The sequence below is a fragment of the Symsagittifera roscoffensis genome, chromosome 7 (assembly GCF_963678635.1).
Source record: "Symsagittifera roscoffensis chromosome 7, txSymRosc1.1, whole genome shotgun sequence".
NCBI lineage: Eukaryota > Metazoa > Xenacoelomorpha > Acoela > Convolutidae > Symsagittifera > Symsagittifera roscoffensis.
Window position 1 is genome coordinate 43,294,278 of NC_087068.1, and position 18,142 is coordinate 43,312,419.

Sequence of the window (18,142 nt, forward strand, 5' to 3'; positions counted from 1 at the left end):
AAAACAAAACTATTGATTGATTTTCTGTAATTTGCAGAGGATCTATGAAAAACTATCATGCCTGTCTAAACATTGTCCGTTTCTATCATTTTCATACATTCCAGTATGAATTAATTCGTTGATCGAAGCTCTTTTTATATATTTTTTGGCATCTAGAACTTTCACGTGGTCCCATAATTGCAGTCAAAATCAGTCAGAATGTAGTAGACCTGAAGCTAGAATGGAAGCACAGTCCGACCCAGGAATGATTCCGAAATGAATTGACATAAATTAAACGACTGTGATAAAACTTAGTCTGACGGAAACAAACAAATCTTTTGACAGAAACATATTTGATAGTTCGCTTTTTCACTGGCATTAAATTGCTTCGATTGCTTTAGATTGCGAACAATTATAGAACAATTGTGCTATAAAGAAAACTTGAGGTTTGAAGTTATCGGTTTTTGAAAATACGTCCAATTTACAATACCGAGGACGAAACGTGTGAAAAAGCAACAAAAGTGAAACGATCAAGAGCTCGCTCGGTCAATAACCTATTTAAGACAACCGCTCTTAAAACATTAAAAAAACTGCTTTGCGCTTTGTTCCATTGCCATTTCCACTCATTATAACAATAGTATTTTGTTCCCTTTAATTTTTTAATAAAATCGTTTGATAGACCATTTTTTTAAACCTGTTTTGAGACTTTTTCTGAGTGTGAAACTGTTTTCAATTTCTAACTACATCATATCAAACAAAAATCTAAATGAACCAATTTCAATGGATCTGAGGGCAGAGTAACAAGCTGCACAAGAGCTATGCAACAACACGAACCGAAAAAAAACAGGTGAAGCCAAGTTATGCACACTTTGAGCGCACAAATCAGCTCAAAACAAAATATCCTACGACTCAAAAAATAAGATCATAAGTGAAGAAGAAAAGAGCCAAAAAAATGTAGAAACGTTGAAAGATTTCAACTGAGAAAATTTCTGAGAAAGTATTTCAACTGTGAAATTAAGGTAATAGGTCATTAAATTGATGTATCAGCAAACCGAAAACGGGCGAACAAGATGAGAAAACGCAAACCGTATTCATCAATTACGTAATCACATTTATTGAAAATTGAGATTCAAGCAACTTGAAAAAAATTTCTCAAAACAATATAGAAAACATTAAGTAAAAAAACTCTTGCAATGATCTCACAGGTTTAAAATCCTTGCTCTACTAAAAGAAAATCTAATCTTAAAAACCTTTTATTTCGCCATTGATGTAATTATTGCGTAAATTGGTTTAATGATCGGGTAATTTACTGACGCATCGGCCAAAAATTTTGTCATAGTGGGGTCTTTATAGTGAACTAAGAGAGCTCACAAAATCAATTTGGTTGACTTAAAAAAAGTCGACAAAATGTCCGATTTTGTTTTTTGAAAATCCACCCCCGAGAAAAACCTAGATCCCCCCTTGTTTTCAGTATATTTAACAAAATTTCACAAAGTCTGCTTGTTGACAAATTTTAACTTGAAAAAACCCATACCAAAATTGATTTAGCTTGTTTACCGAAAAGGTGAGAAATTACCAAAATTGTATGTAAACTGAAAAGAACCGCTTCACGTAAAAGCGTAATTTACACAACATCCGACTGAGACGAAGTAAAAACCGAACAAAATTTTTTAAAAAAAACATGGTTTCGAACGGACGTTTTTGCGATTTTAGCAGCAATAATGATAGAACAATATTAAATAATATCGAAAATATTTAACAGAAACATCTGAATTATTATCAAAAAGTGAGATAGAATATCAACAAGTATACTCGCCTGATACGCTACTAATACTGATCGATTTGACTACATTCATTGGTCAAACCGAACCTTCAAGGCAAAAACTAATATTTGAACAGAATAAAACTTCACAACCCTCTAATTTTTTATACCAAAGAAAAAAAATTAAAAAATTATTTGATTGGAAGTTTTTTCACAATTACCGTGATACATCAAACTGAATTTTTCATTTTTCAACTAAAGCAACAGCAAGCATGGAAACAAACAATCAGAACAATCAGAATGCTTTGATTCAAAAACGGCCGTCTAGAAAAATTGGGTTGCTTTTTTATAAATCAATTGTGTCATTGCATCACTCTGAGCTTCAAACTTTCACAAACTTTCACGGTAATTATGAGTTTACACACTTGAATCAACGGAGAAAAATCTGTGTTCATGTTGTTTTGATAGTTTTTGAAACTTACATTGGCAAACAACTGGGCAAAATAAAAAAAACCATTTAGCCATGAAAAACACAAGATAAATAAGATAAAACGCAGTTAATTTAATTATTCAGGTAAAAAAATTCAAAAAGAAGATAAAACGCATATGAGTGAGCATGTCAGAGCGTATCTTATTAACAGTTTAGAAAGTAGACAAAATTGTGAAGTGGATAAAGCCTAGTACGTGAGATTAAAACACGTACAATCTTAAATGTATTTCTAACGCAAAATTGTGGCGCAAGTTTTTGGTCCAATTATCTTTCTTATATATATCAGAAAGCAAATTTTTAATATATATCTGTGTAAGAAGTATAAGATGTTCTGGTAGCTATGTAAGAAGTACAAAATGTTCGCATCACTTTTTAGGGCAAAAAATAAGCACTTTAAAGCATTCTGAAAATTTTTTCAGCGTTTTTGCTTTTTGTTCAAACATTGTGACATTTTCCTGGAACGTAAGAGTTAATTGAAATTAGGCATCATTTACAGTAAAAATTATTTATTATTTTAAATTTTATGAAACAAAATGCTAATAAGTGAAATTTTAATTTTACATCCATTACCTTGCTGGAAACAAATTTCACAAACAATATGGTTCCGATCAATTTTTCTCATTACTGAAACTTTTTATAAATTTCATTTCAAATTGGAATCAAGGAAGAGAGTTTTAGAAAGTAGTCCCGATATCGATACCCTATAAACTTTTTTTCAAGTGCATGAATGTATATGATAAAAGTACAATTATAGGTCAAATTGCTCGCCACTTTTTGAGAATGACTGGGAAGTGATCGCGCAATTTGAATAGCTGAAGTTATTTCAAATCAAACTTAGGGTACTGTAGCGGTTATGAGTGCTCTACAGCTGAAAAGTGACGGAGCGTCGTTAATCAATAGAAAGTCTTTTTTCAAATCCATGAAATCAGTAGAGTCATTAAAAAGATAAAAAGCTAAAAAAAGACACCCTTTAAACTCATTTCACCTATTTACAGTCATTGAAGGAAATTACAAAAAATCATTTTTCTAAAATTTTTGATTCTATATCCACTTGTTATGCGTCTAACAAAATCGTGTCGGCTCATTTTCCGAGAAATTTTTCGTCTAGCGTTGCATTGATAAAGAACAAAAAAGAACCATGTTACTCATCAGGGTTGCTTTTTGGCTTTTATCTTTAATTGACTCTACTGATTTCATCGATACCAAAAAACAAAAATTAAGTTTCTGTTGATTAAAGACGCTTAGTCACTTTTCAGCTGTACAGATTTCATAATTGCTACGATAACTTAAATTAAGCCGACAACGACTTTGTTAGACGAATTAAGTCGATATTCAATAAGCATTTTAGAAAACCGATTTTTTGTAATCTTCTGTAAAGTAGGTAAAATGATAAACTTTAGTTCATATTAAAGTTGATAAAGTTGCTTTTCACTGAAATTATTAATGCCGCGAAATAAGTTATCGAGAAAATAAGTTTTATCAATTAGCATATAAAAGTCAAAAAAGTTAATACTTTTCTGCTTTTCTGCTCTCAGACCTATTCTACTCTTGGACCATTCTGCTTATTGCTCCGCCTCCACTCAATCTTATGCTGTAATAGAAAATTCGAAATTTTGAACTTTCAAGTTTTCAAGTTTTATCAAGTTTTCAGATGAAGTAAATGTGAAGTGGTCATTTAACGTCTGATTTTTTTGAAAAGCAAATGACCAGCCATTTAACGCTTCTGCAAACTTTTTTGATGAACTTTTTTAGACAAAAAAGACTAATCAATTCCAAGCTTAGTCAAAGAAAAACTCTTTGGCGATTTATCTGCCTTACTTAAAAGAAAACACAATCAAGACATGCCACATCTCAAAACCAATGCAGAAATGCGAGCATAAAACATCAACTTCAAGAAAATGTTAATTCCACTATTGGGGACATCATGGTTTGCAACTTGTTTAGGAGTCACGTAATTAACCTCAACACTGCTTCGTAGCAAAGTTCGCGCATACTTTTTCTCAACATTAATATAGCATTCAATTTTGTTAAAATAATGCATAATCTTTGCACGAAACTTAGCAACACACTTGCTTGATTGCTGGCGTAACAAAACTTTACCAACAATATCAGGATCATGACGTTTCTCACTTCAAAACTGGAAATTTCTGAATAAAGTGATTGCTTCTGCGTCTGGTTGAAATTGATTTTTTTTTTGAAAAATTTATGCGAATTTGACAAGCAGTTTTGCAACGCGATTACAATATTAACACAGAGGCGAAGTGGAGACTTGCACTACTTGCGACACTACACAAACATAGGAAACATAAGTCGAAATCCATGGAAAATGTTGGGAATAAAACTACTTGATCCAAAATTTCCGTTCGTCTCGATAAAAGAAAACTAGGGGCCCCAGCCACAACTGAAAATACCTATTTGATTTTTTTTGGAATTTGGTATACTAATGCAGAATGAGATAGGTTATTTCAAAATTTCAAAAGTGGATTTTGCCCGAAAACTTATTTGTTTCTCTACTAAATTAGATTTGGAACTTTTCCAAAGAAAAGACATAACCTCTTCCTTCAAAAAAAAAATTGACGAGTCGCCGCTTCTGCAGAAAAAAATTTCGCAACCGTTTCTTTCTATTGAATCCCTCATCTCAAATTTGACAGGGTATAGTTTTTAAGAGAAGCCAAAAACTTTAAAAAAACAGTCAAAAGCTCAAAACCTTGACTTTCAGAAATCAAAAAATTTTTATCTGCAAAAAAAGTCTTGGCCACTAGAGTAGAGAAGATTCGGATATGTCCATTGAACAATTAATCTGAGAAGTAGCACGGTAGTTTTCCAGAAAAATTAAAATGTTTAGAAAAAACCGGTCAAATTTTCAAAACGTAGACTTGTTTTGAGTTTCCCGAGGGCCATAACTTTTGGTGTCAAAAAATTGGGCGTAGCTGCATGAGCGGAAGAGCTTCCCACTACCCGTTATCTCCACCCTAACTTTGCGTAAACAAATTTTTTTGGGCTTAGGCGTTTATCGAGGAGCTTTCAAAACCTATTCTACTCATTTTAATTGATTAAACAAAAACCCATAATAGGGCAATCAAGCTGAAAATCTTTGAGTAGACACAAATTGAGAAAACAAATGATTTATGGTTTGATTAATAAAATTTATTTTCTAAATTTTCAATTTACCCTGAAATTAAAATGAACAAATCGTACTCTTGTAACTACATAGAAACTTTCTTACAGCGGAAGCCAACATTTTTTGAGCAGATATTAGTGAACCAAAAAAGTAGTTTTTTGAAAAATTAAAAATATTCAAGTCCTCAAACTACGATGAACACTTGTACTTGCAACTGCATTGAAAATTGCTTACAGAAAAAGCAAACTTTTGAATGGCGCAACTAAGCCGTCAAAACTTGAGCAGACACACGAAAGTCTGGCAATTCAGTTTTACCGAAAAAAAATTCAACTGCATTTGAAAATGATACAATGGCATTGGCTATCTCTGGACCACATGCTAACAAAAGTTGAAGTTTTTAAGTTTCAATGATGAAGCAAGTAAGAAAAGATAGTAGGATTAGTAATAAAGTTTGTTTATGGGTGAAAAGTCATCATATCGCAAGTGCAACTATATTTGATGAAAGTTATCAGCTTCTCAATTTTTTTAAATCGTTTTCGAAATTATACGTTTAGTCAGCTTTTTTGGATCACACAAAGGAGGTGCGATGTTTTTTGTATCTTTTAAGGGTATCTTAAGGCTTTCATGCGCAGAGATAAGTATCTTCTCCTGATTGCAAGTTTTTTGAAGTCTAGTAAGACTTGACCTCACATTTTGATTTTACGCAACGTTATTTTCCTCTCTCCATGGGGTATTCATGTTTAGTTCTAACAATGCAGCTAGAATCAAGAAAAATGAAAATAAGGTTCAAGGACAAGACTTCTACGATAGTTTCTAAGAGAAGTTCTAAAAACCTGCTTTTTGCAATGACCAGATGGTTGCAATGAATTTTATGCACAGATTCAAAAAAAAAGAATCGCTGTTTGCAACGAATAATTAGTTGTTTGCAGTGAATATGTTGGAAAATATTTAACTGTTTCGGTCATTCCATGTTTTTTTTCAAAATTTTGAAGCTTGTATGAATAAAAATAATATTATGGTTGATGGGTTGAAAAATTTTTATCTTTGTGTCTTTGCCACATCTTTTTTGCAGCTTTTTCTTGAAAATTGACAAAGCGATTTGCACTTATGCGATTTAATTTTCACTTACAAAATTTCTTTAATTTGAAATTTTGTAAGTGAAACTTTACCAAAAAATTTTGCGTTACCTCTCCATTGCAGGCTTTTATTTTAAGTTTTCCGTTACTCGAATAAAAAAAAGACAGGGTTCAACTTTTTACGATTGTTTATAATCAACAGATTGAATAACACGCTATTTGCAGGGAATAGATGTTTGCACTGAACAGATTCCAAAAAAAGATCTTTGCAATGATTGAACTCATGTTTGAAATGAATAGATTTGAAAAATTCAAACCCCGTTCCCTTTTTTTGTAATATTTGCAAATGATTTCAAGATATTAAGCAGCAATTTTACTTTGATTAAACTGAAATTTAATACACGCCATTTTTAAATTATTCCTGTTTTTAGCTTACTAATCTGAGGGCTCCTCATAGATTTTGAAAGTTTTTGTTTTTTAATTGAGAATGCGGAAAACCAGTACACTCGCAAATACAAGCTAAACAAAAACAATTAATGAAAATTTTTAGCTGTGCAGGGTCGGCATGAAGTTTCTAACAAATCATCTGCATGATCCTTCAAAAATATTCAAATTTTATATCTTGATGTGTCAAAAGTTCAACCACGCAAAACAGAGCTAATGCAGTTTTGGCTTCCAATCAAACAGAATATTATGTTTCTTGCCTCCAGTCCTGGCCCATAAAAAATTATAAATCTCTCCATCAATCCAAGCTATACCTTACGATTCCACCGACAATAACAATAATCAGAATAAAGAACACTACCTTTTTTCTGAACGATTACTTATGTGGTTTCAATAAAAACATGATTAAAGCTTCAACAGTTCCGTTTTTTTTTGTTAAGCTGGTCGAAGTAACTAACCTTATGAGAAAATTAGCTCAAATAGTAATTTTAACACTCCACTTCTACTACTGGAGAACTAATTTTCCATTCAATTGAACGCAAAAACTGTTGGGAAAGAATCAATGAACGCAAGTAAACTCGGAAAAAAAGAAAGCCTGCACGCTCTTTGAATTTCTAGAACAAGTTATGAATGATATTTTTAATAAATTTAACCAATTTGAGAAAACTGGATCAATAGGTAAATATTTAATTTCGCTGGGAAATCTGATAACTAAATTCCACTTTCGCTACTAGAAGTTTATCACGTTTTTCGCAACCTTTAGACTTTTGCTGTTCGATAGTGGAGTTTGCCTTCCTTTCAAAATGTTGAACTGATCTTAGAAAAAACTAATGTCAAACAGCGAAAAAAATAAACTTGAGTATTGAATACGAAGTATTAAACAGCAGAACACAGTTTGTTGGTGGAATAGGAAAAAAACAAAAATTGGTTCTTAAGCCTTTCTTATAGTCGATTCAACTGAGTTATATCCAGAGGATTATACCTCCGGAACAAAGGCAACAAAAGAAGGAAAAAAATAATGCAAAAACAAACAGAAAGACTTGTTTCGATTTAAAATAAAACAGTCTTACATCTTTGAATTTCTAAAACAATTATTAATTAGAAAATTTTTTGTATTTCGCTGAAAAATTCGGCAATTAAAAAGCATTTTAGAAATAAGATCACAATTTTTGTGTTTCTACACTTCCGCAGTTTAGTAGAGTTTGCTTCCTTTTAAACATAGCCAACTGACAGTTCGAAAAGAGTAATGGTCTTAAAGAAAGCTCTTTGAATTTGTAGAACAATTTATGATGGTCACTTTTTTTAGAATTGACACAATTTGAGAAAACTGGATCACTAGGTTAAACATTTATTACGCTGAGAAATCTGGTACTAAAATTCAATTTTCGAAATCAAAAGTCGATCACGTTTTTCGTGACCTTTACCTGTTTGCTAATCGATAATGGAGTTTGTCTTCCTTTTAATAAAAGAAATGCACTGTACTTGAAAAAAAAGTCAAACCACGAAAAACCAAAATTGAGCGTGAACAAATTTTAAGACTCTTTCCTGAAAAAAATCAACAAGACATATATAAGAGTGCTCACTAGGTTCATTACTCTAAACAAATGAAATGAGCTAAGCTTGAAAAGAAATGAAAGTCAAACCAACCGCAAAAAAAGTATTTTCAAGCCTGAAAAAAATATCTGAGAAAAAAATCATCGGGACATATATACGAGTCTGAACTACCTTCATCGACTCTTAACAAGCAAATGTGAACCTCTGTACATATTGACATTTTCGAAACGCACAACTTTGACCAAAACTGTCAATATTTTTCTCAGCCTGAAATATTAATTGAAATGTCTGACCATGTTGCTTGATTTTCATCAGGTTCTATTATGCAATCAGATTCAGTCACGGTGGTGTTTCATTTCAAGCTGTAGAAAAACTGACTGGACGAAAAAATACATAGAAAAAAATAATTTGATTACGGCAAAAAAATATATAACGAAAGTCACTTTTTCCTGGAAAAAAGCACACGACATAAACCAGTGTCTTTACTTCGTTCAATGACAAAAAATAAGGAGACATAAAAGTTGGTTGAACAATGTACAAAAAATTCGGCAACCTGGTCGGCTAAAAGCTGGACATAAAATCATTTATTAACGTTAAAGAATTGCAAATTTGTGCAACGAAATATCCATATTCGAATCTAATCTGACTGACCGCTAGAAGTGTTCGATAGAAAAGGCCTCGCAGCTAATTTTGACTGAAAATCAGAAAAGGTAGCAAATCTGTTTTGATCTATAAGTTGCGCAGACCTAATTTAGCGAGTGATGCTAAACATGCGAGATAAATATTCAGATTTAAAAGCATCTAGCAATAATTTACAAACACGATATCATTTTCGACAATATAAAATCATACTCAACTTGCTTAGCTCTCGAGGTCAAATTTAATTCATTTCAAATAATATAGCTAGCAATCATAAAGATAAATTATAAACTTTGATGTAAAAAATGAAAAAATAAGCGCAATGCTGGGAGACAGAGCGACAAAATTTATCAAAATGTGCAATTCAAACAATCATTTCTCCTGCTCTAGAATGGAATTTAGAACGCCTTTCTAGACGTGCTCCGAACTCAACTGAAAGGCCTGAAGTTAACAACATAATAATCCAGCAAAACAAAAGAACGTATAAAATGTCCCGATATTTATCCCAAATGCTGAAAGTCAAGCTAAGCATTCTAATGTTACATAAAGTTTATGTAATAATTTCTATTCAGTCGTCAGACTATTGATGATTCTAACTGTGAGTCTACATTTGCGTAATCCGAGCTCATCTTGTTCCGCTTGAACGTCGAAAAGGCCATCTGAGCATCATTTGATGAGGACGAATCTGGGCCTGGTTTTTCCTGCAGGGGGGACTCCAGATTCTTCGTGAATGAGATGGCGTCCTGTTGTGCTCGTGGTGAACTCGGGTGGTGAGGCCGCAATGAGCCTTGGCCTCGATCCGAATCGCCTCCATTGACATTCGAAAATTGCCCGCTGTCTCTCCGCGTTGAGCCTCTGCTACCCTCAAACGGACTTGAAGACTGCCCACTTCCGTTATTCAAAGGGGATACCTGCTGCTTTTTTGTTCTCGGCAGACTTGGGTTATTTGAAAGTGGTGAGCTGAATATCCCACTGGAGTCTGAGGGTGAAATAATGGAGTAGTTGTCAAGAGAGCCACTTGCGATAGCACGCAGACAGTCGTACACAAATTTGAAGCAGTCCTGAAATGTCCAAAATGTATAGCAGATCGATGACCAGGTTTTTACGTCACTATTGCCAGAAAAAGTTAACTGTTTTTGGCTCAAACTATGAAAAGAACAATCAACTTAGTAGTACAGCAAATCAGAATTCACTCCAGAATCAATTAATCCTCAGGCTTACATTTCCGTAGACTAAGGCCTGAAAACATTCATAAAAACACTCTGACACAAGATGCAAGTTCATTGACCCCAAAAACGCTTCAAATTCAGTCATTAAAGTAACATTTAGGGCAACTTTGCTAATTTATATTTTCTCTTTATATCTAAAGGCAGAAACAGACGATGCTTAATAATGACAAACAGGATCAAACGTATAATCAGCTACAAAAATTATACCACGTAGCGAATAATCGTTGTAGTGACAACGAAGAACAAGAATAAATTGTTGCAAAACAACCAAATATAACAGTTTAGACTTTCTAAACAAAATCTAAAATCGATGTCTCTTTTTTTTGCCTGTTTTTTTTTGAAAAATTAGCCTGCGGCGCAGAAAATTTCTTGACAAAACAGGGACCTTATAGTACTTTCGGAGAGTCGAAAAACCGCACCCCCCCCCCCCCCCCAGAAAAACTTCTGTGCACGTCACTGCCAACAAGTGATGCAGGTCGATTAGCTCGGCCGACAAAAACGCAATCAAGTCAACTAACGATGTCAGAAGATCGGCAGGGGAAGATGGTGCAGCGCTGCTCGAGGAGTCGGTGGATGAGGAAGGGCACGTTGCAGCTCCTTGTCTGCTCCAAGTCCTGCGCCAGCATCCATATTGCACAAAAAAGAGCACTTCTCAAACCACCAGTCCTAAACACACACCACACATCAACCACCTTACTACACTCAAGTTTAATTAATTCGCACCCTTTTCATTGATATAATATTTCAATGACTGTTCTTATCGATATTTGTTCACCCTAAATTTGAACCTTTTTTCGTCTTTGAATTAGTTGAAGGTCGTTAGTACGATTTAAGTATCGCTATCTCCCCACTGAAATTCCAAACCACTGAAAAAAAAATAAGACTAAGCGTCAATATTCTGTTAATTTCAAAACCAGCTCAAAAGTTGCTTTTCTAACGCATAGTGCAGTGGAACAATTAGTTCTTTGTGTATAACAGAGCATGATTTTGAACAACTGATTTGAAAGTGAAACATCTCGCTTCTCTTTCTATTTGAAACAAGTTTATAGACCACTATACGAGGGAACACTTTGCTAGGCAAATAGGACTAAGGGAGGGCCAATGTATCGGCTGACAAATTAGATCACAAACTAGACATTCCAGAATAGCACATCTCAGCTCAGATAACAATTAGGCTCATAGCCAACTTCCATTTGAGATGAACATCAAATGTGATCTCTTTGACACGACACAAGAAAAGACAATCAAATGAACGGTTAAGTTATCTTCATTCTTGAAACCTATAGCCGCTCTCAAGCGATAAATAACAATTATAATTGCGTTTCATATTAACTAGTTAATTTGGAGGATTCACTATCTTCGCCAAAGAAAGGTGCGCTTAATCTGGCTTTTTGATCTGACCGCAGAATACTCGGGTTTTTTCTTTCCACGCAAAAGATTTTATTCTTTCCAGAAAAAATTGTCACTACGTTCATTACTCTTAAAAATTTCAAGTATCTTAGCTTTGGCTGCTTTTCATCTGTTCAGTTATCATATGTACGGCTTTAATTTGATAAATAAATTAACTGTTTGTAACGTTTGCTTGTACTTGCTTTTGCGTGGAAAAAAGCACCCAAATACGAAATGCCTTCTCACATTCTGTTGTCGGATCAGAAGTCAGATTAATCTCACCTTCCTTAGGCGAACATAGCTTACCTTCCAAAGTAACTAATTGATGTCAAACAAAGTAAAAATTGCTAGGTATCGCTAAAGAGCGATAATCGGTTTTAATGCAAAAGATTACAAAACAATTCATCTTCCTGCCGCTTTGTTCACTCACCTATGCCATCCAAAGACTCAACGTTTCTTTCTATTACGAGACATGTAGTTTTCGCTGATTCAGCTTTAAAAATTTAAAACAAAACATTTTACACAAAACTTTACACAGAAAAGCACTAAGTTGGCTATGCCGATAAAACATTAGCCGAAACTTTTTACACCGAATAACGTTTTAAAGTGATCAAAAGCACTAATAAATACTAAGTGAGGACTAGTAAACTTACAAATGAACAACTCATGCAACTAATAAATCAACAACCCCTTTGCAACTACAAGGAAAAGGATAGCAGCACAAGAAAAATCCGTATGTGGCAACTAAGTGGAGAAAAAATAAGCAGACACACAAAAGTCAGACAATTCAATTTTTTGCGAGAATTTTTTTCCGACTTCATACATAATGAAAAAAGGAACGGCCAGGAATCGAAACTCGGACTTAGGGTGCAAAGTCAAGCGCTTTACCTCTTGATCAAGTGGGAAGGAGCATGGAAGTTATTACGGTTCAATACTAAAGAAAGTTCAAATTCTAATAGATTTAACATAGCAATCGAAGAGTGGAAAAGAGTAATGAACGCAAGTAAACATTTAAAAAACACAGACTTTCTTGAAAAATCTCAACTTTCGAACTTCAAAAAAAAGATGCACTTTAAGCTGTTCAAAATTCTAGAACAATTTATGATTGGCGCTTTATTGATAACATGAATTCAACTTGAGAAAACTGGATCAATGGGTAAAGTTTTTATTCCGCTGGGAAATCTTAAGAATAAATTCCTTTTTCGAAACTAGAAATCGTTTATATTTTTCGCGCCATTTCATTTCCACGTTCGTATTTAGATAGTGCTATTCACGTTAATTTCAGCAGATGAATTTCAATTGAACTCAAAAAGTGCATTACACCTAAGTGCATCAATATTTTGAGACTTTTTCCTGAAAAAAAAATCGGCAAGACCTATATAAGAGTCTTCACTACGTTCACTCCTACGTTTACAGGGAAGAAACCAGTTCCCAATCAAAGACTCATGATCTGGCACAATTAATTAGTCCTGGTTTACTTTAGATTTGACTAAAAATTGGATCAATTCTCATTTCTTTTATTCCGCAGAAAATTCAGAACATAACCTACAAAAAATTAGAAGAAAGTCAATGAACGCAAATAAGCAGAAAGAACACTGACTCGATTTTTCCAAAAAAAATACCAACTTTCCAATTTCGGAAATACAAAAGATGGCCTCAAGGCTCTTTGACTTTCTAAAACAAATTATAATTGACATTTTTCATTTCGCTGGGAAATCTAAAAAATAAATTCCACCTTCGAAAACAGAAGTCGATCGCGTTTTTTGCGACCTTTTAACTTTTGCTATTCAATAGTGGAGCTTGCCTTCCTTTCAACAAACGAAGAGAATTGATCTCTTAAGGCAATCAAAGGTCAAACCGCGAAAAAGTAAATTTGAGCATAAATAAACTAAGACTTTTCCTGAAACAAGGCATCGCGACCTATATAAGAATCTAAACTAGGTTCATCGATTCTAAAAACTCGCAAAGTAGAAGCAAATATTTAATCTGGAAGGTACTAGTAGATGCAATGTGAATGGGCTATAATTGCAAGTTCCCAGTTTTCCATAAAACTTGAGAAATGAAAAAAACAAGAAAACATTTTAAAAAAAATGACGGTATGAACGTAACACAGAGGCACAGCTGTACTTCACAGACACAAGCAAAACATAGCTTTTGAAAACTGCTCAACAAAACTTTAAAAAAAACAGATATTAGCCTTAAAAATCGACAGGTTTAAAACATAGACAACTGACAGTTGGAAAAGAGTAATGAACGCAAGGAAACTGAAAAAAAACTTGTTTTTTCAAAAAGTTCAACTTTTCCATTTCGAAGAAAGAAGTAGACGGCCTTAAAGCTCTTTGAATTTGTAGAATAATTTATGGTGGACACCATTTTTTGTAAAAAATGAACCCAATTTGAGAAAACTGGATAAATAAGTAAAACTTTTATTTCGCTGGGAAATCTGATAATTTCCATTTTCGAAATAAGAAGTCGATCACGTTTTTCGTGACCTTTACAATTTTGCTGATCGACAGTAGAGTTTGCTTTCCCTTTAACAAAATGCACTGAACTTAAAAAGAAATCACAAGTCCAACCGCGAAAAATCAAAACAGCACGAACAAACTTCAAGCCTTTTTCATGAAAAAAAAAAACGAAAAATCAGCAAGACCTATATAAGAGTACTCACTACGTTCATTACTCTTAAACAGACGCAGACAGTTGGAGACATGTCAATGAATGGTAAGAACAACAAAAAACGTACAAAAACTTCAAAAGTTGATTTAAAAAATGTGGAACCTGATCTAAACTACATTTTATGATTGGATAAATTAAATGTTTTACCAATGTAAAGTATTTAATATTAACCAATCATGATCCATCTAACTAACAACCCACTTATTTGTAAGTGCTGAAGTTACTTGTAATTTCAGCACCAGAGAGATTTGAATTTAACTTAGAAATTAGTTGGACTCTCCCGAGCACTTCAGCAGCCGCAATAAACCAGTATACCCTAGATCTATTGAGCCTAGCAGAGACTAGTTAAACAACCTGAGACTAGATAGTATAAGAGTAAGATTAGGATCGGTATTAGACTAAGAAGTTGCACGAATCTATCCGGCCGAAAATAAGATAGCGTGACGAGCAGACGGTGTACCCTATCCGAAATTACTCTATGAGTTACACTTCGGTCCTAACTCATCTGGTGCGACCATAAGTCTCGAACAAGACCTTAATAGATTAGAATTAACCAAAATAGATTAGAAATTAGACAAAAACATTTACAAAAATGTTATACGACAATAATTTAATCGAAATGTCTCTACGACTCAATAGATCAGAGCCAATATTCCGAACCATAACAGAACTACCCGGAATTGGAAGAAGACCTCGAACCAAAGACGACATACGACAAAGTAGAAACTTGCCGTATAGTTATATGATAGTTCGGCAAAAGCCAGAACAAACTTTTATATTTCGAATACTACTTGCAATGAATTTAGATTTCCATTTGCAAACATAAAACCTTGAAGTTACTCTTCAAAATCATTTCAGGCGCTAAACAAATTTATTAATATACAATAACGATTGATAAAAAGATCTAAGATCGTTTTCCTAAAACTCTGCAGTATTATACAAAAAATGTTTGAAAAATATTTATTGGAAAATAAAAATAAAAATTAGTAGCATGACAATAAATGGTTAGTAATCATAAATCATCCTGTTGTTCCAGCTTCATCATCTAAAACATAACAGCAATCATAAACCCACTAATATCATCAAAACACTAAATCTTTCCTTTACACACATTTAAAATTTTATTAAAACTTAAATTCACTTAATTTTAAAACCAGATCATCAAGGCTTATCCTTGGATCTTAAATCATTTTCTACTTAATTAAATTTCAAATTTGATCATCAAGGCTTATCCTTGGATCAAACAGAACAACTTTGTTCTCCCCCACCCACTTAATTAGTGTCTAACGACCTCAAACGTCGATTCACTACCCAACCCTTTCTAAAGACCTAAGACTAATAGAAATTTTTAAACAAAACTAATCATTCAAATTAGGATAAACAGTGAAGAACTTCGGTTATTCATCCTTCACTTGACCCCCCCTCTTACCAGACCCAGGATAAATCTTAGACTTAGTAAGTTTAAAATAGTATCTAACGAACTACTCGCGTTCTAATTATACCTGAACCTTGTGGATCGATTTACTATTCTCCAACCCTTGAACACAATCACTACCCCTAAGTAAGATTAAGTAAGTTAACACCTTAACTTATACTAGCCACGAGAAAGTAAAAAATCATTCTTCGGAATCGATATACTTTTCTCTCCAACCCTGAACAAACAGACCCAGGTTAAGCTAACCAAAAAATCGTAAGAACTAACAGTTTAGGAAAATAGAAATCATTTAACAACCCTTTGCATCCGTCATTCTAAACCTTATGTCATTTAAAAACCTAGGAAATAAACAAACAATCGTTTTACACAATTGTGAAATAGATAACAAAAAATACGACCTTGTAATCACACCTCATACACAAACAGTTGGATACATTCGAACAAAACGACAAACACTAAAAAGAAAAATAATAACGAAACAAAGACAAATAACACGAAAAAGATTTTCAAAAAATCGAAACGCATTTTCAGAATCAGAGACCAACAGTTTAGACGAACTTTACAAACTAAAAGAATCAATAGATAAAAATTGCCCAATTCACGATCAATTATATTTCTCTGACTCAGAAACAACTTCAAATTCATCACAAAGAGGAAAAAGAAGAATAAAAAAGCAGTACAAACACAAACCAGTACATTTATACAATTGGAATCAACCAATTCGACACATTAATAATTACATATTAACAGTAATCGAACGAAAAAATGAGTTCAACGCACACCCCAGGTGAAGAAACTCCAGATGATGATGAAATCTTTCCTTTTATAGTAGACGCAGATACTGATAGAGGACAACACATATTTTGTCAAAATTTACTCGTAAATTTATTTGAACCCGGAATCAGTCCATGTAAAACAGAGTTCCCCGATGTAAAAATCAAAAGACAAATCATAGATCACTATCTAAAAGATATATGCAACATAACACAACAGTATGGAATCTACTCCATAGAATTCACCTCACCAAACCATAATAATAGAAAATATACAATTCAAACAGACGATCTTGATTTAGAATTTTCAAAAGTTTTTTCAGAATATATAAAAAGCATCCAATACCATAACTCACAAAGAGCAAACTCCATATTCACCAATGAAGTTTTCGCAATAATATATAGTTATATTTCGATATTAGAAAACGAAATCCCAATAACAAATGTCTCACCGACAGAAACATCTAAACATTTAAGAGTACGACATGAAATCACACTACTCTCTAGTTATTTAAACATCATTAAAGAAAATTTCACGAAAGACGACGTTTCACAACATACAAAACACGATCTACAAAAAATTTTGGCATGGTTCATAATAGATTATTTCACACACAATATTGATTTAATTGCACAAGCAAGAAAAAATTTTAGACCCCAAAATTCGAACGATGATACCGCTATCACAGAACAATCAGATTATGTTTGGGACCCCGAATGGTCTCATCCCGCATTTATAAGCTTTCCACAATCAATCTCAAGTCAAGCAATAGGTACAATATCTTACATAAGAGATTATGTAAGAGTAATACCATTAACAATTGATGCAACACCATTAAACTATAATACATTTTTACCCGATACACAAAATAATAGTTTAAACTCTACAGTTATACACAATGAAAACCTCAATGGAACTAGGAATCTTACTCAACAAGATATCCAGACACCATCACACTTCATAAATGAAGAAATTGTACACACAACAACTACACAACAAAGTATTTCACCAATACGCCCAAATTTAACAACACCAAGAAATACAAATCCTTCACAAACACAGGTAACCTTACAATCAACCGTTAAACCTTCGGTTGCCCCTAAATATTCACATATGGATTACCAAACATACAGACCCATGACAATACCACCAAAAACACGCAAAACATTCACTAGAAACAACTTTGCAGACCATAATTATAATTATACACATCCATCAAAAACATATAATCAACCACAAAGAAATTTTAACCAATATACAAGATCTCGAAATTGGGATAACCCAATGGCCCAACCTAATTCAACAAATTTCCAAACAAATCCTCCACGGGATCACAGTGAAAATTACCCATTTTTTCAACAAAATAAAAATAAAAAACAGACATCTTATCAAATGGATTATTTATCCTCAGATGATGATTTCTTACAACCAGATATATTTGCACAAAATACTCAAGAATATCGTAGACAAGGAATACAGAGAACACGTACAAATCATAGAAATTTTTCTCCACAACCAATAGATGCACAAAATCAACAACCAATTCAACAACAAAATCCAATTAATACACAATC

The 18,142-nt window shown here is 33.3% G+C and overlaps 1 protein-coding gene across 3 annotated transcripts in view; it reads right to left on the reverse strand.

Annotated features, from left to right (window-relative positions):
- Positions 1 to 8,995: 8,995 nt before the first annotated feature.
- Positions 8,996 to 18,142, reverse strand: part of LOC134851006 (uncharacterized) — a 100,185-nt gene continuing 91,038 nt past the window's right edge. For 2 of the 3 annotated variants that reach the window (XM_063866881.1, XM_063866879.1), the window contains 3 exons: positions 10,813 to 10,960; positions 10,287 to 10,304; positions 8,996 to 10,126 (listed from right to left, as the gene is read on the reverse strand). In XM_063866881.1, coding sequence (XP_063722951.1) covers positions 9,641 to 10,126; positions 10,287 to 10,304; positions 10,813 to 10,960 — 652 coding nt within the window. In that variant the 3' untranslated portion in view covers positions 8,996 to 9,640. The remainder of the gene's footprint in view (positions 10,127 to 10,286; positions 10,305 to 10,812; positions 10,961 to 18,142) is intronic. The other variant, XM_063866880.1, reaches the window with a different exon arrangement.